Here is a 27,691-nt window from a genome sequence, read left to right as displayed (position 1 = left end):
CAAAGTGCGTCAGAGGACTGTTATTTTGTTAGAAAGACTTGGGAGGGGGGGGGGGGGGAAATAAAGGTAAGTGTCAAATAGCCCTAGGAAGTAGTAGTCACTGGGGACTGAGGATCTCTGAGGTACTGACTGGTATGTGTGTCTGGTACAGCCAGTGGTGAAAGGCAAGGTAAAAGGCGAACTCTCCTTACCCACAAACAGGAAATCTCGTAGGCTACATCCCGACCTGCAAACCTGGCAGACGATGCAGTGTCTGCAGGCTAGATCCATGGAGCTATGATGACCCCACCCCGGCTGGAAACTACCTAGGCCACAGAGAATTGCTGAGATGCAAACGTGAGACAGAATGCCAGCGTGTTAACAAGCCGCTGGCATGGCAGCTCAGGCGTGTGGATTACATCTATAGAAACCAGTGCCCACGGATGCCAGGGAGTTCACCCGCTTACCTGCAAGGGTTGGTGATTTCCTCTGGTGTTGTTTTCATAAAAGGAGAAACGGGCTTTTCCACAAAAGAACCAAAGCCCAGTCTAAAGTTGCTGGTTAATTTAGACATCTCCTTGGCAAGCCGGGAGCCCAGCTCTTTGATTGTATTGAGGTCGTCATCCATGGAAGCCGAGAGGTCCATGAGGTAATACAGATCTACTGGGTAATCTTCCGTCTGGCGGACCTGCACTTGCAGAGTCTGCTCACCACCTGCAATGCCCCATGAGAAAGGCAACTCCATAAACATAAAAGTGATTTGTAACTAGCCAATCTTTAGCTAGCCAGCTACTTTATTGCATGGTGACCCTATTAAGATGCATGCAATCTCACAAACTCTCTGGTAACATTTACAAATGAAAACATCCATGCAAATCTCTCAGCCATGTGTTTTGAAGAACTGATGGAGGTATATGTTGGGACATTTTATATCTCCTTAAGAGAAGTAGCATCCATTTAGATGAAAGATAAGCTGCATTTGTGTGTGTGTGTGTGTGTGTGGTTTTAGAAAAGGTGACCCCAAAAACGGAGAGGTGAAATTTACATTTCAGTCCTTAAAGAAATGTGCAGTAGCCAGGCAGTGGTGGTTCACGCCTTTGATCCCAGCACTTCGGAGGCAGAGGTAAGAGGATCTCTTTGAGTTTGAGCCAGGCTGGTCTACAGAGCAAGTTCCAGGACAGACAAAGCTACACAGAAAAACCCTGTCTTTAAAAAAGAAAGAAAGAAAGTAAGTAAGAAAGAAAGAAGGAAAAGAGAAATGTACAGTAATGTGGTCAATATTTGAGTAATTCAGATGGTCACCATCAGAGAAGGTGTCTTCAGTGACACATTTGGAGTGCAATGAAGAGACATGTTAATGCTTCCCAGTTTCCTTCAGACTGGGGAATGCAAATCCCAGTTAACCAATGATGTGTGATAGGGTGCCAGAGCTATTAGCCCATAGCAAGTCACAGACACAGTGCTGGGAAATCATATCATACCTGGTCTCAGTTTTAAAGCCAAGCTTTGAGGTGCAATCTGAACAATGTCAGAACTATTTTTCTGTCGGCCTACGCTGACAGGCTTATTTTGAAGTATTTCTACTTGGGAGACGGGGTTTTCAATGAACGGTAATTGACATCCTTTGGCTAAAAGATTTGCTGGGGTGTCACACCTTTCTCCAGCTCCCGAGAGGTGGGTGAAATTCTAAAAGGAGAGAAAAATAAAATAAAAATGAAAAGACCAATCTGCATTTTTTGTAAGATTCCAGACATTAATTTTTTAAAATGTGTTTTGGGAGACAAGTAAGTGCAAGGTACATCAAACCGCCACATGACAGGTGGTGATTGGCAGACAGAGTTATGTGACAGCAGAATAAATGGAGAATTTAGACAGCAACTTAAAAAAATAAAATGGAAGCCTCATTTTCAAAAGTATTATTATATTCAGTTGAATTCACCTAACAGGTTTTTTTTTTGTTTTGTTTTGTTTTTTCTTTTTTAAAACCCACATCGTGAAGTTTCTTCAGTGACCTGAGTGGATCTTTTAAATGGCGGAGTCCCCAAAGTTGACCTTTTCCTGTGAATTTATTTGTTCGGGATGAGTGGCTGGTTCCTGGACTCACTAGGGCTATGAAACACTGTGTGTCTGTCACCAAACCTGTTGAGGTGTTTCCTGTGGCTTCCTAAAGGGTGGGATGCCTGGCATCTCCTAGCCTGGCACTCCGCTGGTTTTATTTGCTGATGTGTTCCCTTCGATTACAGCCTCACGTCGCCGAAATGGACTTCTCCAGGTCTCTAAGCTCAGTGTCTTAGAGGATTCTAGTTCAAGGTCTTTTAGGGCCCCCCACCCACCCGGTTTTGGAGGCTGAAAGAGAAGATGTCTGCATCCTGCCTGGAATTACAGGAAGTCCCAGCCTTTCAGATCCATGCAGAGAGTTTGCTGGGAAGTGTAAGACACAGCAGAGATGTGGCCACTCTGACCTTGTAGCACCCAGAGCAGGAAGATGGAGCCAAGACATGAAAAGAACAGGTGCTACTGCTAGACAAAGCTGTTCCTGAGGCTCTTGGACTCTTTTGTGTGTGTGTGTGTGTGTGTGTGTGTGTGTGTGTGTGTGTGTGCGCGCGCGCGCGCGCACCCGCTCAGAAATGTGTGCATGTGGGTGTGACAGGTTAGTGCCTACTGAGAACCAAGCTAATGCTCATATCTTTTCCTTGCCCCTTAGGATCCTAAGCCATTCCTGCTATTTTCGCCCACTAGGAAAGTTACGCTTCTTCTGAAATTGATTTTTGAAAATACAATTTGTTACCTGCCAATCAGACCTTATACAGATTTGCAGCTGTGACCTGGGTAAACCAAACTCTGCAGCTTCCCATGAAGTCAGGAAGGCAGACGGTGGCTGGGCAAGGCCTCAGAACCCTCCCCAACACCGTGCAATGGCTGGCAGCTGTGCTCCCGCCTTGCCAAAAGAATAAAGGGGTCTCAACTGCAGAAGCAGTGTATGTCTACCCCAAGCTCTGTCCATCCTTTGCTCGGATGGCCACAGCTCTCTGCCACCCCTGATACACTAACGCCTGCTTCTATTATTGGAGAGGCCCCTACAAATGATTGTCTTACAAACTTGATCATCACTTAGCTGGCTACAACTAAAAACTCTCAGCAACACCTTAGGAAGCACTTATTTGTGCTAAGAAATGAATTTAAGTATAAGCTCTAGTGGGCTGGAGAGGCATGGGTGCACACACACACACACACACGCACACACACACACACACACACACACACACACGCACGCACACACACACACACACACACACACACACGGGGGAGGGGTGAGAGAGAGAGAGAGAGAGAGAGAGAGAGAGAGAGAGAGAGAGAGAGAGAGAGAGAGAGAGAGAGAGAGAGAGAGAGAGAGAGAGAAACTCTAGGTCGATACAATAGTTTCTTTTCTCTGCCATGAAACCAATCTTGCCTTTTAGACAGTGTCCAAAAAGTATAAGGGCTTGTTCCTTGTTGAATATTCTCAACCCCGCATTTGATATCTGACCTTAAAGGAGTATAATTGCCTTGGATTTTATTTGTGGCCTAAGCAGTTGAGGCAGTGGAGGGGCAGTGAGCTGGTTTGTGCTGTCTTGCCTGTGAGGCAACCCTCCACAGGTACATAACAAATGTGGAATTCGGGTCGTAATAGTTACAGCCCAGTTCTGAGCTTTCCCTTTGAGCATGCTACTTGGCTTTCATTGGCATCGGTAAGTCTTGATTGGCACTTAGGTTTTTTTTTTTCTTTCCCCCCCCCACAGGTGGGACATAAAATCCAGAAAGCCAAGGGCCTCTTCTTAGTGTGAACCCTTTACAAGCTGCTCTGTGCATCACAGCACAGGCCATGCCTTGGTCTGTCTTGTTAGACGGCCCTCATGGTCTTCACACTGCTTCCCACATTTCACTCTGCCCAGATAAGGCCTGTTTCCTTAAAGCTCTGATTCTCAACCTTCCTAATCCGAGACCCTTCAATACAGTTTCTCATCTTGGCTTTTTTCGTTTGTTTGTTTGTTTGTTTTTCGAGGCAGGTTTTCTCTGTCTAACCTTGGCTGGCCTGGACTCACTTTGTAGAGCAGGCTGGCCTCAAACTCACAGAGATCCACCTGCCTCTGCCTCCCAAGGGCTGGGATTAAACACGTGCACCACCACACCTGGCTCAGTTCTTTCTCTTGTGGTGATCTCAACCGTAAAATTATTTTCATTGATACTTCACAATGTAATTTTGCTACAGTTATAAATCGTAATGTAAATATCTGTGTTTTCCGATGATCTTAAGTGACCCTTGTGAAAGGGTCATTTGACCCCGATTGGGGCGGGGCACACAAGAATGGATATTGTGACCTACCGGTTGGCTTCAGAGCTTTGCTGTTTTCACTTAGTTCATTACTATGTAAGAGAACAGGCTGATGCCTGAATCATAGTTTTGCCTTCATGGTGGAAGAACCTAGCACAGACTCACAACGGATCACAGGCCCCAGATGGACTAGAACTACATTGTATCAACATTAAGTGTCTCCTTCGCTTTAGACAGTATCTCCATCTCCATAGCCACCAATTATGCAGACAGAATGCTACACCTGCAGCCAGCCAGAAAGGCTTTATAGTAAGACAAGTAACCAGATGGCTGACACCCCTTCAATCTCAGCACTGGCTAGGCAGAGAGGCAGCCATATCTCTTGTGAGTTCCAGGCCAGCCTGGTCTACATAGTGAGCTGTAGGCCAGCCAGTGTTATGTAGTGAGACCCTGTCTCAAAAATAAAAATAAAAATTAATTAATTAAGTTAAGAGAATTAGACAGAGTTAATAAAGGCTGCTACATTTTAAGAAAAATAATAATTTGACATCCATTCCTTCAGTAAATTGCTTTCAAAGAATACACAAGTACACAGACATTCACACACTTTTCTCAACCTTGTTTACTCATTCAACGTCACAGAGAGAGAGAGAGAGCTTTCACGGAGGAAGGTAACTGACTCGGAGAGGCTGTTAGAAATTGGGTTGATAGCCAGTGATTTACCTCCTGGGAGCACCAGGCGCAGTGAGGTCCCGAGAGCAAGCACTCTGAGCAGGTTTCCGCACCGCCCCAGGCACAGCCACCTAAGGGCAAAAGCCAGCAAGAGACACCAGTCAAAGCATGCTCATTCATTCCATTTACGGGTCTAACGCTTCTTCCTTGAGCAAAGCTGTGTCAAAACGTACTTAAGAAATGTAATCATCTAAAGGCTAGTAACTCACAGCAAAGTTTGCAGTTTGTGCCTGTCACATCGGAAACACCGACATCATGTAGACAGAAATTAGCTCTCTTTTGTCTAACTGCTCAGCAGAACAGAATCGTCCGATTTATTCTCCCGGTCAACACCTGCCACCTGACTTCAAAACCATGTCTGTACTCACTAAAAATGTTTCCCTTATACATTTGGCATTTCTACTTCTGAATTCCTTATCTACTTTCAAGATTATGACTCCCAAGTGGATGGTCCTGCCATACAACAAAATATTCAAGCTTCTGAAGTGACTATTACAACAACACCCAAGAGTTCCTCTGTGCAGTAAAGCTGTCTGCTTCTCCTCACTAAAACGCTCGTGCGATCTGTATCTATTTACCTTGCACCTAGAAATGCCCTGAGTCTGCCTATAGTTTGCTAAAGTGCCTCGGTGGCAAGAGAGCCATTAGACAGATCAAATGAGAAATGACTGCAAGTCTGCTTTCTGAACCAAATGACAGTTTGTCAAACACAGAACGAGAGCAGTACGCACACAGGAGAGCTTCGGTCTTACCTTGGACGTGATCATGCCTTCCTAGAAGTAACAGGAACAGGCAGGCCAGCTCAATCCCCATTCGGTTCAGTTTTCACTGTGCAGACAGATGAAAAATGAATTACCTTCAGGGTTACAAGACCAAAGCTGGAGGCGAGGCCGTGATTGTCTTTCTTGCAGTGTTTAAAAAAAAAAAAAAAGTAAAACTACTTATACCCGCTTTGAAAAGTAACCTGAGCTGTGAATTCAAAAGCTTTCATTAAGACTGAAATGAAAACAGAAGCTACCTGGACAAGCAAAGCAGAAAGCTGTGTTTAAAAGCAACTTCAACATGATTACTTCCTCATTCACCTTATAAGGAAGTCAGGTGTACACTCGCCGGGAAGGTGGGGAGACTCATGCAGGAGACATTTTTGTGTGTGTCAGTTCTATTAGTCTTACTGTATCCTAGAGAAAATTAGTCTCTTTAGTGAAATGGTTATCAATAAGCTGTCAAAAGGCCAACTGAAATGCATGGTTTTCATAACAATTTTAATTTAATGTAGTAAGGATATAAAAAAACAAAAACAAAAACAAAACCCAGGACTTAAGCTCAATGTAAGGAAACTTAAAAAAAAAAAAAAAAAGCCAACTGAAAATACCTGAGATGTTTGTTTTTCATGTTAGAGCCTCTTCAGAGAATTGAAATAACCTCTGAAAAAAATAAACATTGTTTTACAGTCAAATTAGAAGTTAGACCAAGGAGAACAAAACAGTTTTCTTATCTTTCAAATTATGTGAGATTTTTCCCCCACAAGCATAGAATTTTAATTCTTTGAAATATATTAGAAACACAGTATATGAAAACCAACTAGATCAAAATAAGGAGAGTCACAGCACAACAACAGAAACAATAAAAAGAGAAATAGTAACAGCCAAGATTCGGAATTCCTATTTCTAAGGCATTATTCGAGGGTGCAGAGCACACAGAGCATTTGGTGGGCACCGGGAAGGTCCTGAGCATCTCTTCAAGTACCAGGATCTCAAAACAAAATGTGGCCAAAAACCAAGGTTTAAAAAAAAAAGAAAAGAAAGGCAAGGGTTCTGGCAGCCAGCTCCTGGCTTGGCACATAGGAATCATTTAGTTGTTAAATGAAAGAGTGACACCTTAAAACATGCACAGCCTTGGGAAAATCTGTGAGGTCTGTAGTCCACCCCCCCTCGCCCCTGCCCCCACCCCTGCCCCACACAAGTTCAGTGGCCATTTGCGATTTGTAGAAACTACAAGCATGTAAGAATCCAGTGAGCTGCCACTCTAAGCTACCTGACCTTAGGCAGGCTCCTTTGTGTCTGGGCTCACGTCCTGGGAGACTATCTTTTGAAGGTATGTTTCTAGGCAAGAGTGAGAAACCTGTAAAGAGAAAAAAACAAATTATAGACTACTTAGATTTTTTTCTCCCCAGAAGCCTATATTCAGTTTTTAACTCTATCATATACAAAACCCCGGGGAGAAAAACAGAAAGACTCCCGCAGCAAGAATCCAGGTTGTAGAGATGAAAGATGGGCCTTTGAAAGAAAATGCCACAGCACGTGGAATTTGTGGGTGAACTTGAGGGACGGTGGAGGCATGACTTTCTGCATCCATGATACTGCCTCCATTCTAAAACTCAGCCAGAGGGCGTTTTCTGAGCATTTACTTTGTATCAAATTGTAGTGACAATTTTGTTTTGGTTTCTTTTAAAAACACAGAAATATTATAAGAATATGTTTTCTTTTTAGTCCCAGGTGTGGGATATGGGGGACGCTGCTGACTAGAGCTATGATTTGCCTCATGCTCTAGCAGAGATCTGGTTTTGCCAGATGCAGATACTTTCTGCAACTGTGTGACTTTTGGAATTCTAGGAGGTTGTCAGAGGGTATACAAGTGCTAGAGTCCTGAGAGGCGGTGTCAATGGTTTTTGGTCACTGGGGGACAAGGGGGGCAGTGTTGCTTGCTGTTTGTTAGTAGTTGTTCTCAAAGAAACTAGATTCAGGGATCTCTCTCTCTCTCTCTCTCTCTCTCTCTCTCTCTCTCCTTCTTTCTCTTCTATCTAACAATAGAGGTGAAACTGGGGTGACAAAGGGTGGGAAAAAGAAGAACCCACAAAGACCATCTACAAGCAAAGAAGAAACAAGAAAGAAGGTATATCTAGAGATAGGGGGTGAAACAGGGAGATAAAGTGTTGGAAAAAGAACCACAAAGTAGTCAAGTCCAGCTACATCAAACACATTCCTTTAAGATATACTCTTATTTTTAATTGACATAATAGTTGGATGTGTCTTGAAGTAGATTGCAAGGTTTCAATGATTGTACACAACACGATCAGGTCACTGGCATATCTGTTATCCCAGAAACTTCATTTATCACACCAAAAATATATCCTCTCTTCGTGGAATGTTCAAAACCCTCTCTGATAGCTATTTTAAAACAGTCAATAAATTATTGTCAACCCAAGTTGTCCTTCTGGGTTTTAGAACATTAGATGTTATTCCTCCTCACAAACTGCACATTGTTACCCCTTAACCATCATCTCTCCATCCCTCCCTCCCACCCTTTTCTGGCTCTACTCTTCTATTCAATACTTCTTTGAGCTCAACTATTTACTTTCCATATATATGAGCACATGTATTTATGTTTGCCTTTCCGCACCTGGCTTATTTCCCTTAACAGTTCCAATCTGTTCATATTGCTATAAAGAACAGACTAAAGGTATGACATTTATAAACACACAAGTGCAGGTGTTTCTTCAGTGTATGGTCTAATTTTTTCTGGATATTTGCCTGATAGCAAGACTTTTGGGCCATATGATAGGCCCAATGTTTGTTTTTAATGCTCACATTTTCTAATATTCTCTGTGTTCTAATTTCATTTATTTATTTACGTGTGTGTGTGTGTGTGTTTGTGTGTGTGTATGAGTGCTGATATACATGTGTGATGACATGAATGGAAAATCAGAAGACACCTATTTGGGGTGTTGTTCTTTGCTTCCTTGTTGAAGCAGGGTCTCTCTCAGTGCTTGCTAGCCCAGGAGCGTCCAGCCCACTCATGTCTCTGCCTCCCGCCTCACCATAGGAGTGCTGGGAGTGTAAGTGTATATGCACCACAGCATCCAGCTTTTACGTGGATTTCAGGGATCAGAATCAGGTTGTCAGGCTTTGGTGACATCTGCTCAGCTGTCTCCCCAGAGGGGGCAGTTTCAGTTTTTGAGCAAACTGTTCTGTTTTTCCCAAAGCAGATGTTAATCTTTAAATTAAAAAAATATTATGTATCTTTATTGTATTGTATAAGTGTCTGCCTTCATATGCATAAATTTACTGTGTGCCCAGTCCCTGCAGAGCCCAGACAAGGCCATTAGATCCTCCTGGAACTGAAATTACAGCCAGTTGTGAACTGCCGTGTGGGTCTGAGCTACAAACCAAGGTCCTCTTCAAGAACAGCAAGTATTTTTAACTACTGAGCTACCTCTCCAACTCCAGATATATTCCTGAAGCAGAGGTTATATTAGTAGAATAAAATCAAAGGAAATGCAGCAAGCTTTTTATTTAGAGAGCGTACATTTTAGGCTGGGCCAGGAAGGAACAGAATCAGACAGAGAGCTGCCTGAGTAAAAGAGAAGAAGAGGAGTGTATTCTATTTAAGGAGGTCAAGAGAGTTTTCTGATTTGGCTATCCAACAGCAAAGCACTGCAGTTTGAGAAAGCCTCACAAGAGGTACTTTTTAAGGGAAAAGAGAAAGTGTGGGGTGACGGACGAGTGTGATCCTGTGTCGTGGTGGAGGTCAAGATAGCCGCAGAGCTGAACTTGAATTTTATTTTAAACAGTCTTGGATCTCATTGGAAAGTTAGAACAAAAGGAACGATGTGGTTTCACTTCCTTCAAAAAAAAAGAATCCTGCTGGCTTCAAGTGCGTTCGAATGCACTGCAGCATGCTGAGTGGTCTCGCGGGCAGAGACGATGCTAGCTGGGACTAGGCTGTTGATGATATGTGAGGAGAGAGGCGCCTGGCTTCAGGACGTATTTGGAGATGGACCGTGTTCAAGGATTAGTTGCGAATATAAAAGAAAGAAACTTCTGCGGCCTGAGACGACACTGAGCAGCGATGCTTTTGATGACTGAGAGGTTAGTGAGGAGCAACGGGAGCTTTCATGTGGAGGATGAGCATCAAACAGGGCACGTTTGCGACCCCAGAGGACGCCCTGAATACAACTGGACATCGAAATCTGGAACTTGGGGACAATGTCAAAGTACAAACTCTAGCATCAGATATGCTCACATGGACTGACAGCTATGTGGCTGAAAATATTCTAATACAGGGGTCTGAATGAGATCTCCAAGGAAGTGAGTATGGACAGTAAAGAGCCCTGAGAATGAAGGCCTGGGCCCAGCATTGTCTAGCAGTCAGGGGAGCAGCACAGAACAAAGGAAACTGCTATTTTAGGCACGCTCTGCTCCATCTTATTAAGGAGGAAGAGCGTTTGCTAGCAAACAAATTTCTCTCATGTTTCCATACCTCTTGCAATGGCTGCCCTTGTGTTGGACTCCAAGAATGTAAACTGAGCAGCCTTTGAAGAGAGACGTAGAGTCTCTCTTTCAGGCCAGTCGAAAAATTGCTTACCGCTTTGAAAGCACCAGATTAAGGGCCAGGTGTGCATACACCTTGCAACGTTAGCAAGAGGCAGCAGGCACGCTTGCTGACTGCTCATTACGTGCGGCTCAAGTCCTCTAACTCAGGCCTTCTGTCTCAGAGCCCAGCTTACTCCATCTATAGGCCTCTCTTCCCTTTGGTGTCATCTTGGGAGAACCGAGGTTGGGAGATGGGTGAACAAAAGTGCTGACACTCTGGCCTCTGTGACAGCTGTGAGCGATAAAGTCCTTTATCTCTGGCACAAGCATAGCATGTCTCCGTCAGTACCCACGAATCCATGACAAGCCTGGCATAGTACATTGAACCCCCAGGGGCCCTTTGGCCCCTCCCAGTTTGTGATAAATCTCCTCCAGTCCACACCTCTTTCTTCAGACAGGACTTTTTCACCATTGCTTTGGGAGAAAAGATTTTGTACACGTAAGGTTGCGCCTCATAATATAGCCTGACCAGTGAGTGGTGCCCACCTCCAGAGGCATCCCAGGCTCCTGAGCGGTCTATTCACAAATCTCTCGGGCTGCCAGTGTCAGTCCCTGTGTAAGAACTGGCACCATGGGTTTTGAACAGCTTCCCAGCTGCCCTGTCCCTAGACTCTTTGCTGGGGTTCTATTTGCCACCAAACACCTGCTCTTCTTCTTACAGGGCATTGGGGCTGTTCCTCCTCTTCTTATGTGGTTATGAGAACTCTAGTGACTGCTCTTGCACATGGGATGTGAGAGGGAGTGGTACACACTATTGCACACCCTTCTGCTGACTGGATGCAGACGGCAAGGTCCTGAGAGCATTGGGGGAACACAGTTGGGCTTGTGAAACTGAATACCTTTGAATTGAATTGGATTTTCAACGTGCTGGTTCACATAAATACTTCCACCCCGCGTCAGGAGAGTTGCAGTTACCCTGGGGTATTTATTTTTGTGTTCTCAGTAGGAACCCTCTGTTGTTCGTGCTGTTCATCCTATCCAGGCCTGTGGACTTGGGCCCTGCTGCCTACAGGCCCTCATCCACCTCTCACCTGCCTAATCTAGCTCACTGTTCTTGGTCTCCAAGAGACCTCAGGGTTTTTTACATCCTCATCTCTTCTGGATTGTCTCAGGACATCCCTTTCCACTGCTTGCACTTGTCTGAATACTGGCCTTTCTGCCTCACTGGGCTATGAGCTTCTTTCTTTCTTCCTTCCTTCCTTCCTTTCTTTCTTTTTTTTTTCTACAAGGCATTAATTTACACAATGAACATTTACTGAATTCTGATTAGGCAGCAGGAAGCGATTGCATCTAGTTAATCTTCTTGTTCCCAGTGAGTAGCACAATGCGCAGCACTTCGTAAGTAGTCAGTTGTGTTTATGGGGCAGAATAATGAAATGTATGTTTTCATTGCTTAGTATTTCACCCTCGACAGGGCAATTACTCAAGAGATAGTGAGTAAATAGATGAGCAAATAAGCAAACTGTTTGGGAGGGTACGGAATACAATCAGGGGAAGGGAAATTACGCTCCCTGTGTGGGTTGAGATGAAAGCTGACAAAAAGCTTCGTATGTAGGGTACAGAAATGAAGAGGGGGGACTGAGGAGAAAATGAAGGGTAGAAGGGGCGTCCCAGTAAATATCCCTTCCGCTGCCTCCACGGTGATGCTCGTCTGAATTCAAAGCTGTAAGGTGCAGGGAAGCCTGGGTCTTGCTTCCTGAAGATGCTGTGCCCACCGCCCTATCCTAACAAGGGAAGCAAGGCAGCACTCCCACATCATCCCACAAGCAGCCAGCCCATTAGGTCAAGTGTCCTGAAGGAAACTTTGTCCTTTAGCCAAGAAAGTCACTCACTTCCTTCTCTGTCTTTAGACTGTGGTCCTCCTTATCTGCAGGGAACAAGTGTCAAGACTCCCAGCAGTCCCTGAAATCATGAAGGTACAAAGCCCTATGCTGTAATTTTTCCTGTATAAATGTTCACAAATTTCACACTTTTCCTGTCTTAACCAGGTACGCACAGCATGGCTCTAACTTTTGCAGTTTGTGGTGTGATAGCAAAACTAGAACAGATTTCCCCTTTTTTCATAGTTTCACAAATAGACTGGTTCTTACCATAGACATTAGCTAGCATGGGATACAATATTTTTCTGTCCCTAAGGTGAGAATTTCCACCTTTTTACCTGAGGCAATTCTTTTTGGCTTCACTTTGCATATCTAAATCCCAGCATCACAGTCAGGTGCTGTGGCACACACCTGTAACCCCAGCACTTGAGGAGGCAGAAGCAGGAGAATCAATGTGAGTTCGAGGCCAGCCTGGTCTACAAATAGAGTCCAGGACAGCCAAGGCTACACAGAGAAACCCTGTCTTGAAAAACAAAAACAAAACAAAACAAAACAAAAACAAAAACAAAAAAAATCCCAGCATCACTCTTGTGTATTCATAGAAGGCATTTTAAAGTAAAATAAGACTTTCTTAAATACAAGAATGACAATACCATGACCTACTATAACTAGGAGAAATAATGGATGAGCAGCATGTAATATATGGATACAGTGGACAAAGGGGCGATCCATGCCCTGGGTGGGAAGAAACAAGATGGTGAAAGGTTTTATTGTTCTATTCTTAATGGTTCACGACTTAAATATTAAAATTCATTTATTTCTAGAATTTTCCATGCCATGTTTTAAGACTGGGTTGACTGTGTGGAACTAGAACCTTAGAAAGCCAAACTATAAATGGGTGAGTATAAGGGACCTACAATATGGAACTATAGGTGGAATATCAGGCATTTGTAATGAGAGGTGAGGCTGGCTAGGAGGCTATGGGTCGTGTGTGTGTGTGTGTGTGTGTGTGTGTGTGTGTGTGTGTGTGTGTGAAATCAAGCAAACTAATGAGGTGATTTTAATGAGATAAAGAGACTGAGACCCTGGGAAGCTGCACAACTGCTACTGGTACTCTTGGGACAGAGTTGAAGATAAGCCAGTGTCCCATAGAACCTCCCCACCGGTTCCCCCCTTCCCCCCAGGGCTCAGGTTCACTGTGCAGATAAGAGACAGTCATGGAATTCTAAGAGAATCACAGAAAGAAATGTCAACAAGAAAACAGGACTGCAAAGGAATTTAAAAAATGCACCTCTGGCCAGGTGGTGGTGGGTGCACACCTTTAACCCCAGCACATGAGAGGCAGAGGCACATGGATTTCAATGAATTCAAGGCCAGTCTGCTCTACAAAACAAGTTCCAAAACAGCCAAAGCTATACAGAGAAACCAGGTCTCAAAAACAAAAAAGCAAAACAAGTAAACAAAAAACCACCACCAACAACAACAACCAAACCAAACCAAACCAAACCAAACCAAACAAAAAAGCACCTCTGTGTCTTTAGGGTTCTTGTTCTGCTGTGGCTCAAACTGTTTCCATTTGTTTTCTGCTTTCTATATCTTGTGGGCTATTTACGCTGCTGAAAACAGAGGTGTCATCTTGGACCGTGGTCCATATTCCTTATTCCTTTTCTGTGTGAAGTTTAGTTCAAATGACTTGAACAAAATGAAACAAAACATGTTGCTTGGCCCCTTAGCGGAAGTTGCAGTCACTGGTGGGCAGCCAGGCACTGAGTTCAGCCTGGCACTTTCTGGGCTGAGCTCTAAGAACTCAGTCCTGATGCTTCCCTGCCACCTGCCCACACTGGAGGCCATTAGGCACACACGAAATACCCTCCCTGAGCTGAGCATTGGCTCCTTGAACACCCTTCCTCCTCAGAAACCAGAAATTACTTTGAAGTCTGAGCTCTTTCTGGCTTTTTGCTTGTAAAATAAACTCAGGATGAGATTTAAAAAACAAACAAACAACAACAACAACAACAACAACAAACAGCAAATAGAAGTTTGTTTTGACGGGCCTCTGAGGAGACACATTGTGTGTTTTTCCCTAGTTCCATCTCCCTCCTACTTTTTCTGTCTATGTACCAAACAAATGGTTTGCTATGGCAAGAAGTCCGTGTGAACAAATAGACATTGATTGCCAGAAGATTTATTCACAGCTTGAAAACACGATAAATATTCCAATCATTTTCATTTCAAATGATATATCCAACCAAGAATCAGGATTCCTCAATTTTGAACAAATATATATATATTAGAAACATATACATATTTCTAATGAGCACTGTCTATATTATTGAAACTGTAATATGCCATGTATTTCAGGTTAAAAAATAGATTCTCATTTATTTTTTCATTCTTTAACTCATCAGCCATCTACTGAGATCATAACACACATAGAGGACTGCTCTGGGAAGACAGTGCAGATTAAAGCTGACAAAGCGCCTGCCTCTTGGAGTTTATAGTGAGAGAGACAAATATAAACACACAAACACAACAAGAGGAGGGAGACGAAAGCTAAGGAATTAGCAATGAATTAAGGTCAGAGAGCTCTAAGATGGAAGGCCAGAGAAGATTCTCTGCTAGGGCGTAATTTGTACAGAGCCCCAGAGAGAAGAGAGTCGCAGGGCTGCCATGGGAGGTCTGTGTGCAGGCTTCTGGGGGGAAGAAAAGCTGGTGTGGTTTCAGGGGATAAGTCCATAGTATGAGATAGGCCACCGAAAGAAAAGAGCACAAAGGGCCACAGTCAGCACACTGCATTTATGTGTTGCATGAGGAGAGCAACTTTTAATGAAGTCGTGGATGTAGTTTGAAGAGCTGGTTGAAGAGATCACTCTGAGAAGACTGTAGGTAGAGTTAGCAAGGATGGAAGGCCAGAAGTGCACCTGAGGCTGTTTCAACAATAGAAGCCAGAGACAGGAGGGCTTGGCTTGGCGTGTGGTGGAAGTAACGAAAGTAGAGAAATGTGCCGGGATTCTGCATATGTATCCAAGATCAACAAGATGTGTAAATGGATTGCTCCTGGCCGGGAGAGAAATGAAAGGAGCATGAAAAACTGAAAGAGTTATGAAGGCCCTACCTGATAACCTCACCATCTCTGACAGACTTTTTTCCAGATCTTTTAGAGAGACATGGCATTGTACCATCACCATCCACCATCAAAGTCAGAGTGAGCTCTGATACACTCTAATGACTTGGGGAGTCAGGAGGAAGTTAGCATTGCAAAGGGAACTGCAGGGCAGAGCCAGGAGAGTCTAGACATTGCAGGCAAGAGCTCCATGGCTAGACTGTTCATAGGCTATGTAAATATTTCAGTCCAATAAGTCAGATTAGCTGGAGTCTTCAGTTCTGGAATTTCCCAACCATCTGAAGAATAAAAGAAAATCTGAAAAATCCCCTTTGGCCCCATGATCTTCTACGACTGTGCTGATAGACCAGTTGAGATTAGTTTTAATAGGAAAATAGTCTCCCAGTTTATTTAATATAATATCTATTTAGTATGTGCACTAAAAACCATATAAATATGTATGCATTTCTCAGTCAGCTAATGTAACAAGGAAGGTGAGATGAGTCATCTTACTCTAAAATGAAGGCAAAATGGAAGAGTTTTGACCTGTTTCGGCCCTTAAGGACAATTTATGTAGTTGTGACATGACGGTGAGTTGTCACATCTTAAAAAGCTAGGGAAGAGGTGGCCCATGAGTGCCTGAGGAATGCCTTTGAGATCTGCTGAGGGTGTACTACCTCCACTGCCATTTTATGGATTCCCATGATAATTTCTGGTACCCATCCACTGAATCTTACACACACACATGAGAAGGGGAGGACTGGAGAAATGAACGCGATACAACCACCCAACAGGCTGTCATACATTATCCCAACAAGCTAATCAAAATGCCACTGGGCTGTTGACTTCCCAAGCACTGGAAGAGGGGGAAGAAAGAGAGGCCCATAAAAGCCAAGGCAATTGGCATAGAATTAAAGATGGTTTCATGAGTTTTTAGTACCACAACAGAAGTAAGGAATTTGAGGGTATAATTACTTCCAGACCCAAAGTGCCTTCAGTGAACTGTCATCTATGGGAGGTTTTTTCTTTCTTTCTTCCTTTCTTCCTTTCTTCTTTTCTAGGTTTTTCAAGACAGGGTTTTTCTGTGTAGCTCTGGCTGTCCTCAAACTCATAGAGACCCACTTGCTTCTGCTTCTCAAGTGCTGGGATTCAAGGCGTCTGTCCCCACCACCCAATTTATAGGAGGTTTTGAGGGAGTCTGAAAAGTACCTTTGTGTCCTTGCAATCTCTGTTGTCCACCGGCTGCTCTGGGTGGGGTTTCTCTGATTCTCTACTCTACTCTAAAGCTCCTTTTCTCAAGCCTCCGTCATCAAGACTGCAGCAGGCTGTTCAGCCCAGGCATAAATCAGCCAACGGCTCAATAGTGATTCAGCATTAAAGTAAGACCATGATCCCTTTTAGATAAAGTCTTCCTATGTATCCCAGACTGGCCTTGAAATCTAGATCCTTCTGCCTTAGCCTCATGGTGGTGAGATTACAGACATGCACTGCTGTGCCCAATAGCAATAGTTTCCAAGAAGTTCATTAAAAATTTAAAGTTACGGGGGCGGGGCGGGGGGAAGCTTTCTGATAGAAGAAAATTGTTCTCAGTTATAAGTGTTTTGGAAGACGTGTGTGTAATGCTGTGGGAGAACAATATTCCTTCTATGCATTGAAATAAATTATAAATCTTAGGTGTCATAGACGAAAAGGTCAATACCGTGAAGAACTCATTTGTCAGGCTTGGTGGCCGCTCAGGCATTGGTGGATTCTTGGACACCTTTTGCACATCATCAGTTGGTCTTGAAGTGATTTAGGGTCTAAAGTTTATGCAACTGAAGATTAGGAGGATGGATTGAAACTAACAGGATGATTTGTTTTTAGTGTGTGGCTCTAGTGGAAGTACCTGGCTTCCCAAACTGTGTTCTAGAGAAAGCTGTTAATCCTCACCCTCATAGTCAAAGGTGCCATTGTTTATTTAATATAGCGCACTAAATCCCCTCTTCAAAAAGTCACTATGCCCACTAATCTAGTAAATACCCCAAAAAAGCTCCACAGGGAAGAAAACTATTAATCTATGCTGGTAAGTAGGAAACGACTTTCCCGGCAGAGGACCTTTTTCTGCGTATGGCTTCCGGCGTCCCTGAATCCCTTCCACCTAAATACGATCTCAGATTTACCGGAAGAGAGAGAAAGAGACCATATCTGAGATCTTTGGGATTTTACCGAGCCTACTGTCCAGGAAACCCAGAATCCACTCTAACTTGCCCCATAGAAGTCAGATTTCATAAGGAAGCGTTGCTGCTGTCTTCTGAATGCATCGTCTCTTCGAAGACTCCGCAGATGGATGGGGTTCCTCAGCGGAGAGGTTTCTCTATTATAGAAGGATAAAGTTCAGAGGGCAAGTCTACTTCAGGGATAGTTCAGATATTGCCTCTGGGGTGGAGATGTCTCATAGATCTCCAGACTCCGAGGCCAGGCAGTACATTTTCAGTGTGAATGACCCAGTTGGCTCCCCCTGTGAAACAGGTCCCACGCTATTCATGGCTTTCCATCGATTTTCCCCCTCTCTGAACAGACCATCCCAGTTTTTGCAATGTCTGCCCTTAGTTCGACCCTTTTGGGCACAACACCCCCAAGTTCTCCCCTCTATCTGTCCATCTACCTATCTGGTTTGCAAGAGTCCAGCGGAGTCATCCCCTTAGAGCCACCACCTCTTCCCTCTTCTTGGAGTAGGATCCATCCTGCTGGGCGAGGGTGCGGCATTTTATTTTACACTTGTTCCTATTGTGCTTGCTGCCTGAGTCCTGTGGCGCAGGTGGCATTCGCCACACAAGGCAGGAACACACTACTTGCAGCTGGGCTTCCTCTCTCAGCCCCCCGACTCTCTCAGAAGCTTCTTATAGTGACCGACCACTGCTTGAGTTTTGAAGGTCGTCATCAATTTAGTGTGTCTGGTCTTAGCATTGTCATACAATATGGTTTTTATCAGATGCTCCTATTGCTGGGTGAACCGAGGTGAATATATGGGACCTGTGTTGTCTGTCTACCTCACTGGATGTCAAAGCAGCTAAGAAAGGACCACCACAACTTATTTTCTTTGGTTTTCTATGTAAAATGTAAAATAAGATGATAGGGTTTTTTTGTTTGTTTGTTTAGTTGGTTGGTTGGTTTTGGTTTTTGTTTTTTCGAGGACAAGGTCTCTCTGTGTTAGCTTTGGCTCTCCTGGACTCACTTTGTAGACCAGGCTGGCTCTGAACTCACAGCAATCCACCTGCCTCTGCCTCGGAGTGCTGGGATCAAAGGTGTGCGCCACCACCACCACCTGACCAAACGACCTTGTTTTTACCATAGCCTTTTCCATTTAAAAATCCTGTTACAGTGGCACGCTACTTTAGTTCCCATGTCTTTTTAGGACTTTTTGTGGGTTCTCCCCATTTTATAGAAGAACAATATGACACACACGGAGGGCCACTAATTTCACCACAGCATCCTAGCTGCACAGTGGGGATGCTGGCCTCAAATCCAGACAGTCTGAGCATGGGCATATGGCTAACCTTTGCACTAAGTTATTGTAACCTTAACGGTACTATTTCATCTTGAAGTACACAGTTCTTCGTCAGCTTGGGCAGGCAAGGGGTGGAGTGCCATGCATGACTGCCTCCACTGAAGTAGAAAAACCACTCACACAGGCGGTTTGCAACAATGAAGCAGTAGGCTCCTGGGTCTTAAGACCTTGGAGAGCTTCTGACAATCACAGGTGGCTTACAAAACGGAAGCTGCGTCTCCTTCTATAGGCTCTGAGTGGATCCTATCCTCTCCCCATCTCCAAATGACGCCCAGCAATCCTTGGCTCTCTAGTCTTGTCTGTGTGCCACCCGGACGCCACCTTCACATGGGCTTTGCCTTCTCTGCTTCTCTTCCTCTTCCATGGCCTTTTGTCCATTGAGGCTCTGACCAGTCAAAAGATCCAGGGTGCTGTTCTCTCAAGGAGACCCTTAGCTTAGGCATACCTAAAAGACCATTTTCCAAATAAGATTCTATTCACAGGCATCAGGAAGATAGACATAGTTTTTGGATACGGTCACTATTCAACCCATTACAGAGGTTAGTAATCCACATAGCCTAGTTGGGAGGAGTAAATGAGATAAAAGTATATAAGATACCTGCATGGGAGGCATGTTTCTTAAAATGACATCATCATCATCACTATTATTATTATTATTATTATTATTATTATTATTATTATTATTATTTATAATACAAGTTCTCTCAGTATATGGGTATTAGGTTGGGTAAATAGCCCAAATGAAATCATACCACTCATTCATGACTAGTTTGCATGTCTACCAGTGATCCTTGTGTTGACAATATCCTGGCTGTGACTATTTTTGGAACATTTAGTTTTATCAGGAATTTTACAGGACTGTTCAAACTCCAGCCTTTCTTCCTCGACCCCCACCCCGTGTGTGTGTGTGTGTGTGTGTGTGTGTGTGTGTGTGTGTGTGTGTGTATGTCTGATAGAGAACGCAAGGTTGAGGGTGCCCTCTGTCAAGACTTTCCCCTGAGGACACTTGTCCAAAAGACAAAAGCTCTTTAAGCTTACAAAGGGTCTCTTCATCAAGCCAGGGAGCAGGATGAGTGCATTTCCTGCCCTTGCCCATGCTGATGGACAAGCTGCAGAAAAACAGCTGGCCAGCTCAGCTGCTCCCTGCCCCTGGGTTAGCCTCTGTGGTCACTGGTTGAAGCACTTCCGCTTTCTGTTCAGGATCATTATCTGAGAGGCAGAATTCCTGCTGGGTACTAAGCACCAGTCTGGCTTCCACCCCACTGCATTGTACGGCTACTCCACCCACAGCTGCTCCACCCACTGCCTCTGGTGTCTTCTGTGGTCCCCCCCCTCCCCATAGCCACAGGACTCTGAGCTGGCTACAGTGAATTCCTTCTGCATTTGTCAGAGTCTTAGAATGTCAGGGCAAGCAGAGAACTTAATCTGCCAAGTCCACTCCTCTGCCTCTCCATTCCTTCCTTCCTTGAACAGGCATGCATTAAACATTTATTTGCACAAGGCACTATGCTAGGAAGCCGGCAATGTGCAATATCAAACAAGCTCAAAGGGCAACCTCCCAGAGCTCAGACTGGACCTGTCTCTCTCAATCTGAGTAGATGCTTATATAGTCTCCAATAATCATTGACAGCTTATGTTTTGCCTAGAAACAATTTAACATACCTGTTTTTAACCTGAGGTGTAGCTATTGACAGAACGTACAGGGCCTCTGATTTTGGAAGGAGGGAAAAGATTGCATCTTCATTTTCAACAATCTGGCATTAAAACTAAACATTTCTTTGCATTATGGCAACAAGCCTCTGTAATAATAGTTCCTGAAGCTTGCACCAAGGAAAGTCACACTTTTTTTTTGCCCATCATTTCAAGGTTGCTACAAATATCTCAAAATGTTGTCTACATATGGCGCCTTGTCAAAGTCACAGTAGACATTGGGGTGCCATTGGACCTGTTATCTACAGTGCTAATAAAAAGGTATATGTGTTGCTGTAATGTACATTTGCTTTTAAATATTTCCATAACTGTGTTCAATCTAGTTGGCTGTTATAGTGATATGTATTTTATTTTAGAATTTAGAGGGTTTTTTCCTTTCATTAAAACTGTTAAAGGTGTCTAGAAAAGGATATTCACCATGCAAAACTAAAAACCCCCTTTTCTAGATGCAAACCCTACTTTATTCTTTTCCTATTATCTTTGTCCTTTTTATCTCTGAGATGACATACAGACATATAATACCCAGGAGTACACCATGCAATTGTTCCTGGGTCACATGGGTAACTATATACATTTGTAAGAATTGGAGTTCCAGAGTAGGACACAGTATTTTATATGATGTGGGTTTCATATTTAGAAAGGTGTAGTCAACTTCTTTTAAAATTTTTTTAGCATAAGCAAATTTCTTAACCCTGAGCCTGTAAGTTTCAGGCACAGTTCATTTGCGTTGCACACCCATTAGGGTATAGTGTTTCTAAAGATAAGTATACAAGAAACATGGAAGTGTCTCTGCTTATTTGAACACACACACACACACACACACACACACACACACACACACACACGCACACATACACACACACACAGGAGCTAAGAGTGCATAAGGGTTTTTTGTACTATTGCTCCCTACTTAACATACTTGAATTGTTGGATTTCCTGTAGGACAACCAAAAGCACTCAACTTGACTCTTTTTGATGTTAGTTTGGCTAATATTGCCAGAAATTTCTGAACCCCAAAGGTAAGAGAGGCCCCAAGGTTTGAAAAGTTACAGAAATGTGTCCTGACACAAATTTCAAAGTTGAAAATAGAAACCTCTTGCTAGGCAGTGGTGGTCCACAACCTTCAATCCCAGCACTTGGAGGCAGGTGGATCTCTGAGTTTGAGGCCAGCCGAGTCTACAGAGCTAGTTCCAGGTCAGCCAGGGCTGCATAGACAAACCCTGTCTCAAAAAACCAAAAAGGAGAAGAAAGAAAATAGAAACCTCCTAATGAAAGAAGGGCTCAACTTTTTCATTTGACCCATACTTTCTTACCTTTGCTCCAGCATGACCCACTGATTGCTAATGGTGATTAACGCTTAAATAGCCAGCTGATGAATTGACATTTTATTGATTTGTATACAACTCTGGCCAGGTTGTCCACCTTTCTATTTGGACAGTACCTTTCAAATGGAACAGTACCATTTTTATTCATCGAAGTTCAGAAAAAAGGAATATCTTTTTGAATAAATTTGTTTCTTTATTGTTATTGCTGGGTTTTTCCCCCTTCAAATAATTAGATAGGACAAAAAGAGGTGCTGATGCTATTTGTGAGAAGAAAAAAAAAAATCACAAAATTGGAAATCACTAGACTTAACCCTCCTGTGTCTGCGCATTGAACTGTGCACACATTGCTGAAAAGAAATAGACAATCTCTCTCTCTCTCTCTCTCTCTCTCTCTCTCTCTCTCTCTCTCTCTCTCTCTCTCTCTCTCACACACACACACACACACACACACACACACTCTCTCTCTCTCTCTCTCTGGAAGTATGACATTGGCAAATGCAAAACTTTCTAACTCTCTGAGATAGAATCCCCTCCATTATGTCCCTGGGTAACACATTTAATACCTATATCTTGCAAACGTGTTTTGGGAAAACAAAATGCTATGATTTTGACCAAGCAACTTCTAATGTTTACAATTCATTTTTTTGAAAACCCTCCCCCGACAAACAACATTTACAAACCTTAGACTAATGAAATGATTTGCACCGTCCCTAACCAAACCAGTGCCAAGCCTCTCTGTTCACACGTAGGTGACTTAAGCATCTTTAATCCACTTCAAGGTGATCAAGTGGTCTCCCCCTCCCCCTCCCTAGCCTTGTTCTCTCACTCACATATACACAGCTGGCTCCAGGGAAGCTTTTACAGCTGGACTTTAAATCAGTGATGACACTTCACAACCTACAGAGCAAAATCCAGTGGCTTCCTCTACTATTAGTAGAGCCTCTCAGAGTCTTGTTCCACTCTGTCACTGCCTTACTGCGTAGAGCTGTCCCGGAAAGCTGTTTCCTGATGGCTGATTTCTATCCCAACAACCCATTTCTGCTTACACCAATCCCTGTGCATGTCCTTTCCCTTGCTGGAAATATCTGCATATAGCCACAGAGATATGTTCATCACACACCATATATTGTCTTTCTTTGTTTGTTTGTTTCTTTTTTGTTTTTTAAAATATATTTTATTAATTTATTCGTATTATATCTCAGTTGTTATCCCATCCCTTGTATCCTCCCATTCCTCCCTCCCTCCCATTTTCCCCTTACTCCCCTCCCCTATGACTGTGACTGAGGGGGACCTCCTCCCCCTGTATATGCTCATAGGGTATCAAGTCTCTTCTTGGTAGCCTGCTATCCTTCCTCTGAGTGCCACTAGGCCTCTCCATCCAGGGGACGTGGTCAAATATGGGGCACCAGAGTTCATGTGAAAACCAGACCCCCACTCTCCACTCAACTGTGAAGAATGTCCTGTCCATTGGCTAGATCTGGGTAGGGGTTTGAAGTTTACTGCACATATTGTCCTTGGCTGGTGTCATAGTTTGCGCAGGACCCCTGGGCTCAGATCCACCCATCATAATGTTCTTCTTATAGGTTTCTAGGCCCTCTGGATCCTTCTATTTCCCCATTCTCCCATGCTTCTCTCACCTAGAGTCCCAATAGGATGTCCTCCCCTCTGACCCATTTTCCTGGTGAATGAAGACTTTCATCTGACATGCCCCTTGGGCTAGTGTCCAGATATAAGTGAGTATATACCATTTGACTCTTTCTGCTTCTGGGTTAACTCATTCATTATGATCATTTCTAGTTCAATCCATTTGTCCACAAATTTTGGGAATTGCTTGTTTTTAATAGCTGAGGAATTCCCCCCTTTTGGTTTTTTGAGACATAGTTTTTCTGTGTAATAGCCCTGGCTGTCCTTGACTATGTAAACCAGGCTGGCCTTGAACTCACAGAGATCCACCTGCCTCTGCCTCCCTAGTGCCAGGATTAAAAGCATGCACTACCACACCTGGCACAGCCTCTATTCTTAACTGTCTAATTTAAGACCCAATCTCTTTAGTGAACCCCCAAAGTCATAATATTCATCCTGTATGAATCCCAAAGCCCCAAGTATATTGTTTATTTGGGATTTACTGTGGACTATGCTGAAGCTGTGACCATTTATACTTTAACTCAATTCTATTTCAACTTCTTTACATTGAAAGCGAACACCATTCCAAATCACATAGTGAACTCTGGTTTTTGTCATGTGTTGATTACTTGATTTCTGTAGTTTTCTTATTGTTGGCACGAGAATAATTGCAACCTCACACGACTGATGGATTTAGAGAAAGAAAAACAGAGCTATACAAGTAACACCATGCTCTTCTTGGCCGCTGGTTTCCCGACCTCAGTGTCTTTGGCAGGTTTGAGGTTGTAGCGTGTGCTACTCAGCTTGCCTAGTAGAATGTGGGAGGAGGCCATCTCAGCCTGTACCCTTCCCAGGCTCCAGGCAATGTGACCTCAGTAGAGCCTGACACAGAGGAAAATGCCGATCTCAGTCAGTAGAAGGCTTGGCTTGGCCTGCCCCTGCCCTGGGCCCTTCCTTTTCCTCCAGCTGGCTCTGAGCTAGAGACAAGGGGATCTGCACCTGGAGGGTGGCTGCAGAACACAGGCCTGGGATAATCCTGATATTCGCTTGGCTCCTGCACCAACTTTGTAGATCGAGAGAGACTGGAGGATCAGTCATCTGCAGATGAGCAAAAGTTGTGGGAAAGGCCAGATTGCTCATTGCGCTCCTGGTAATGATGGATATCATAATTGAGCAAGCGGAAGTTTAGTGTCTCCGGTGATGGAGGAAGGAGTAAACTCAATTCAGGTAACTTTAGCCTGACAGGGTATTTGGGGAAACAAAACTCTGGTTGGCATTGTGCTTTTGTTTACTATAACAATTGGCTCAGAGATGGAAATAAAGTACTTTGAGGAAGACACCGCTTTACTAATTTGCATAAAGGCCCCATATGGGCGCCAGTGGTTTCTTTAGACCACTTCCTCGATCATGCCCTCAGCTCCACTGAGTTCTAGCATTTTTTGGTACCTGTGTGTAATAGAAGCATAAATGCTTTCTCTAGCCACGTGTTTTTCTAGCTCACGCCTGTAATCCCCACACTGAGAAAGCTGAGGCAGGTGAATTGCCAGAAGTTTGAGGCCAGTTTGGATTATGTGAGAGTGAGCGTTTTAGTCTCAAAAATCAAGGGCAACAACAACCAAATTGTTTCAGTTGTCTTGGAAAGAAAAACCATGGAGACCGCTGGGAAAATTGGGGACAGAATGAGGGAAATGCTGTGAGTGCAACTCTTTATTTAACAGGAAAGAGTCTAAACTTGTAGTCACCAGACCATACACAAGGTAGATTAAAAACTCCCTCTACTTCATGAGCCTGGATTAGGTGTGGCTGGTAAGGCTAGTAGTGGACCGCCTCCCAGCCTATCAGTGGGGTGTTTGGAAGAGGCCCTGCTCTCCTCCACAGAGCTTCCAGGACTGGTCTGGGTCCCTGAAGTCTCTAGGCCCCAGAAAAAGAGAGGAGCAGAGGCCAGGTAGGAACCCCTAGTACCCAAGGATGGCGGGCAGAATCTCTACGTGTTGCTCTTCAGGAGTATGTGTTAGCCAGACTTTCCATTCCTGTAGTGACCAATGGAGAAGAACAGCATGAAAGAGGACATGGTTTGCTTCTGCTCCCATTTTAAAAAAGGTGGCAGAGCAGCTCGCTGAGGTGGCCAGGAAGCAGAGACAAGGAAGGTCTATACCATCAGAACCATTCTTCCCTTTCTGTTCCACCGAGGCAGGCTCCCGGTCTACCGGGTGGTTCCACCCACACTCACAGCCAGCCTCAGTCTGGAAATGTCTCACAGATGTGCCCAGAAGTACGTTTTGCTCTTCTGAGCACTTCCCAGTCCAGTTAAGTTGGCAGGCCAGATTAATCACCACACAGACGGGGATGGGGTGGTGGGGGGGGGGGGGGGGGCTAACAGCATGGCAGGTGTGGCTAATTCGGCCTTTTAGAACCTCCCTGTTTTAAGAGACAAGCACGTAGCAAGAGGTCAGGAACCTCCGGGGAGCTTCGGATCTTGATGATTTTCTCATCACATGTTTACCAGCTTTGTGGGAAAAGCCATTTGCTCATTCATTTAGGACAGTCAATGGTCCTCTCTAAGGAGCTAACTCCGACGAGGAGAAGCCCGAAGAGAGGTCAAGTGGCATCTCTGGAGGAGAGGACATGTGGGTGGCCTGTCGGGGGATGGTTTGTGTGTCAGGAGCTGCTAATCAACTAGTGGGGCTGCAGCCTTCAATGTGGATAGGGGGAGTGCAGGTGAGGTGGGAGCAGTACTGTGGTTTGAGGTGTGCAGGTGTGGCTCTTATGTCTGCAGCCGTTTGGGAGTTTGTTTACAGTGACTGCATAGCCACTGCTGTCACCGTGGCTAGCACAGAAGCTGGCAAACTTAGCTTACATGAGAACATTTTAGGTTGGCCACTGTGAAGCTGAATAACTTCTTTGGGGAAAAAAAAAAATCACACATGGATACTGCCTCTCTGTGGCTGAAAAGCTCCAGTGTGCTGTAAATACCTTCTCTTTGTAGCTTGGCACTATGTGTGCCAACATCGTCCATACCGGTCAAGTCCTTTCTGACCTTTCAGGCCTATGCATCCCTCTTCAGGCGTCCTCCTAGGGGTCTAGAAGGCCCACCTGCAGTGCTCTCTCTAATGACATCAAGGCTTTGGGATGATGATTTTATTTGGATTTATGAGATACGCCCCCCCCCCCCCCCCCCGATTCAGCGATCTGGTCTCATTAACACCTGCACATTTATTTAATTGAAATCAAGTTCAAAAGCTGAGAGCTGGGAAATTGCCTGTCTGAAAATGCAAATCTATTACCCCTTCTTCCTACTGTTTTCCAGCTGCCTGTGAATACCCTAAAAATTCAGTGTCCCCGGAAATGTTTTGGCTGGTCTGCTTCTGGCTTGACTGAGTAGTAATAAATAAAAATGAAAGGCACTGGGAGGAAAACTGGATTACACTTGTGTGGGGCTCAGCAGGACTCTGCTCAGGTTGGGAGTGTTGAGGATGGCAGGCTTGTCCCTGTCATGTCTGGCTTGACTTTGGAGTTCCTGCACCCATGCCTTCAGGGTCAGAACAGGGATTTCTTGTCTAGCTGATGATTCATCTTCGGCTCTAATGTTCGTGGGGACACATGAGTCACTGCCATTTCAGACAGAGCGGTTGATGGAAAGAGCCTCAGTTTTCAAAGTAGGGCCTGTTATGTATTCCCAACCCAAAGCAAGCACTGAGCCAGCACAGGCCACCTGTGAGGTCTTCTGGGCATTTCGGGTAGTTGGCGTTCTAGACCAGCTGGCTAGGTGGATACCCCCCAAAAGCATATGAATATACTGACAGGGTCTCCGGCAAGCTGGGTTCTGTAAAATGACTGGATGCTATTTCAGGACTGACGTGTTTCCTAAATGATACATGGACTTCTCAGTGAGCCCCATCACTACTATATAATGCCATAACCTCAAACTGCCTGAGCTATCTGACAGGCCCTAGGGGACCCAGCTGGTGACATCAAGCTGTGAGACAGGCAGACTTCCTGAAGCTGGTGGAGCCCCCGCCTGGACTGCAAACAGACCGGTATCACCAGCTATTCTACTGAACTGCCCAGGGCGGCTCATCGGATGCAGATGTGCATCCCCTTTATGCCTTGACAGCAAGCATCTGGAGACACTAGGCATATTGTCATCATTTCTCACAGAGCCTCCCCT

The 27,691-nt window shown here is 44.4% G+C and overlaps 1 protein-coding gene across 4 annotated transcripts in view; it reads right to left on the bottom strand.

The window, feature by feature from the left end:
* The window catches only part of Itgb6 (integrin subunit beta 6), a 121,357-nt gene that overhangs the window by 66,850 nt on the left and 26,816 nt on the right, over nucleotides 1-27,691 (bottom strand). The window contains exons 2-7 of one of the 4 annotated variants that reach the window (XM_051166118.1): nucleotides 7,063-7,144; nucleotides 6,396-6,447; nucleotides 5,776-5,851; nucleotides 5,015-5,094; nucleotides 1,461-1,665; nucleotides 447-693 (exon numbers count right to left, since the gene is read on the bottom strand). In XM_051166118.1, the coding sequence (XP_051022075.1) occupies nucleotides 447-693; nucleotides 1,461-1,665; nucleotides 5,015-5,094; nucleotides 5,776-5,836 (593 nt within the window). In that variant the 5' untranslated portion in view covers nucleotides 5,837-5,851; nucleotides 6,396-6,447; nucleotides 7,063-7,144. Of the gene's footprint in view, nucleotides 1-446; nucleotides 694-1,460; nucleotides 1,666-5,014; nucleotides 5,095-5,775; nucleotides 5,852-5,968; nucleotides 6,090-6,133; nucleotides 6,213-6,395; nucleotides 6,448-7,062; nucleotides 7,145-27,691 lie in introns of those variants that run through there. The other 3 variants (XM_051166120.1, XM_051166119.1, XM_051166121.1) reach the window with 3 other exon arrangements.

The sequence above is a fragment of the Acomys russatus genome, chromosome 24, assembly GCF_903995435.1.
Source record: "Acomys russatus chromosome 24, mAcoRus1.1, whole genome shotgun sequence".
Classification (NCBI taxonomy): Eukaryota; Metazoa; Chordata; class Mammalia; order Rodentia; family Muridae; genus Acomys; species Acomys russatus.
Note: the sequence above shows the minus strand (reverse complement) of the source record. Positions and strands in the feature narration are given on the sequence as shown.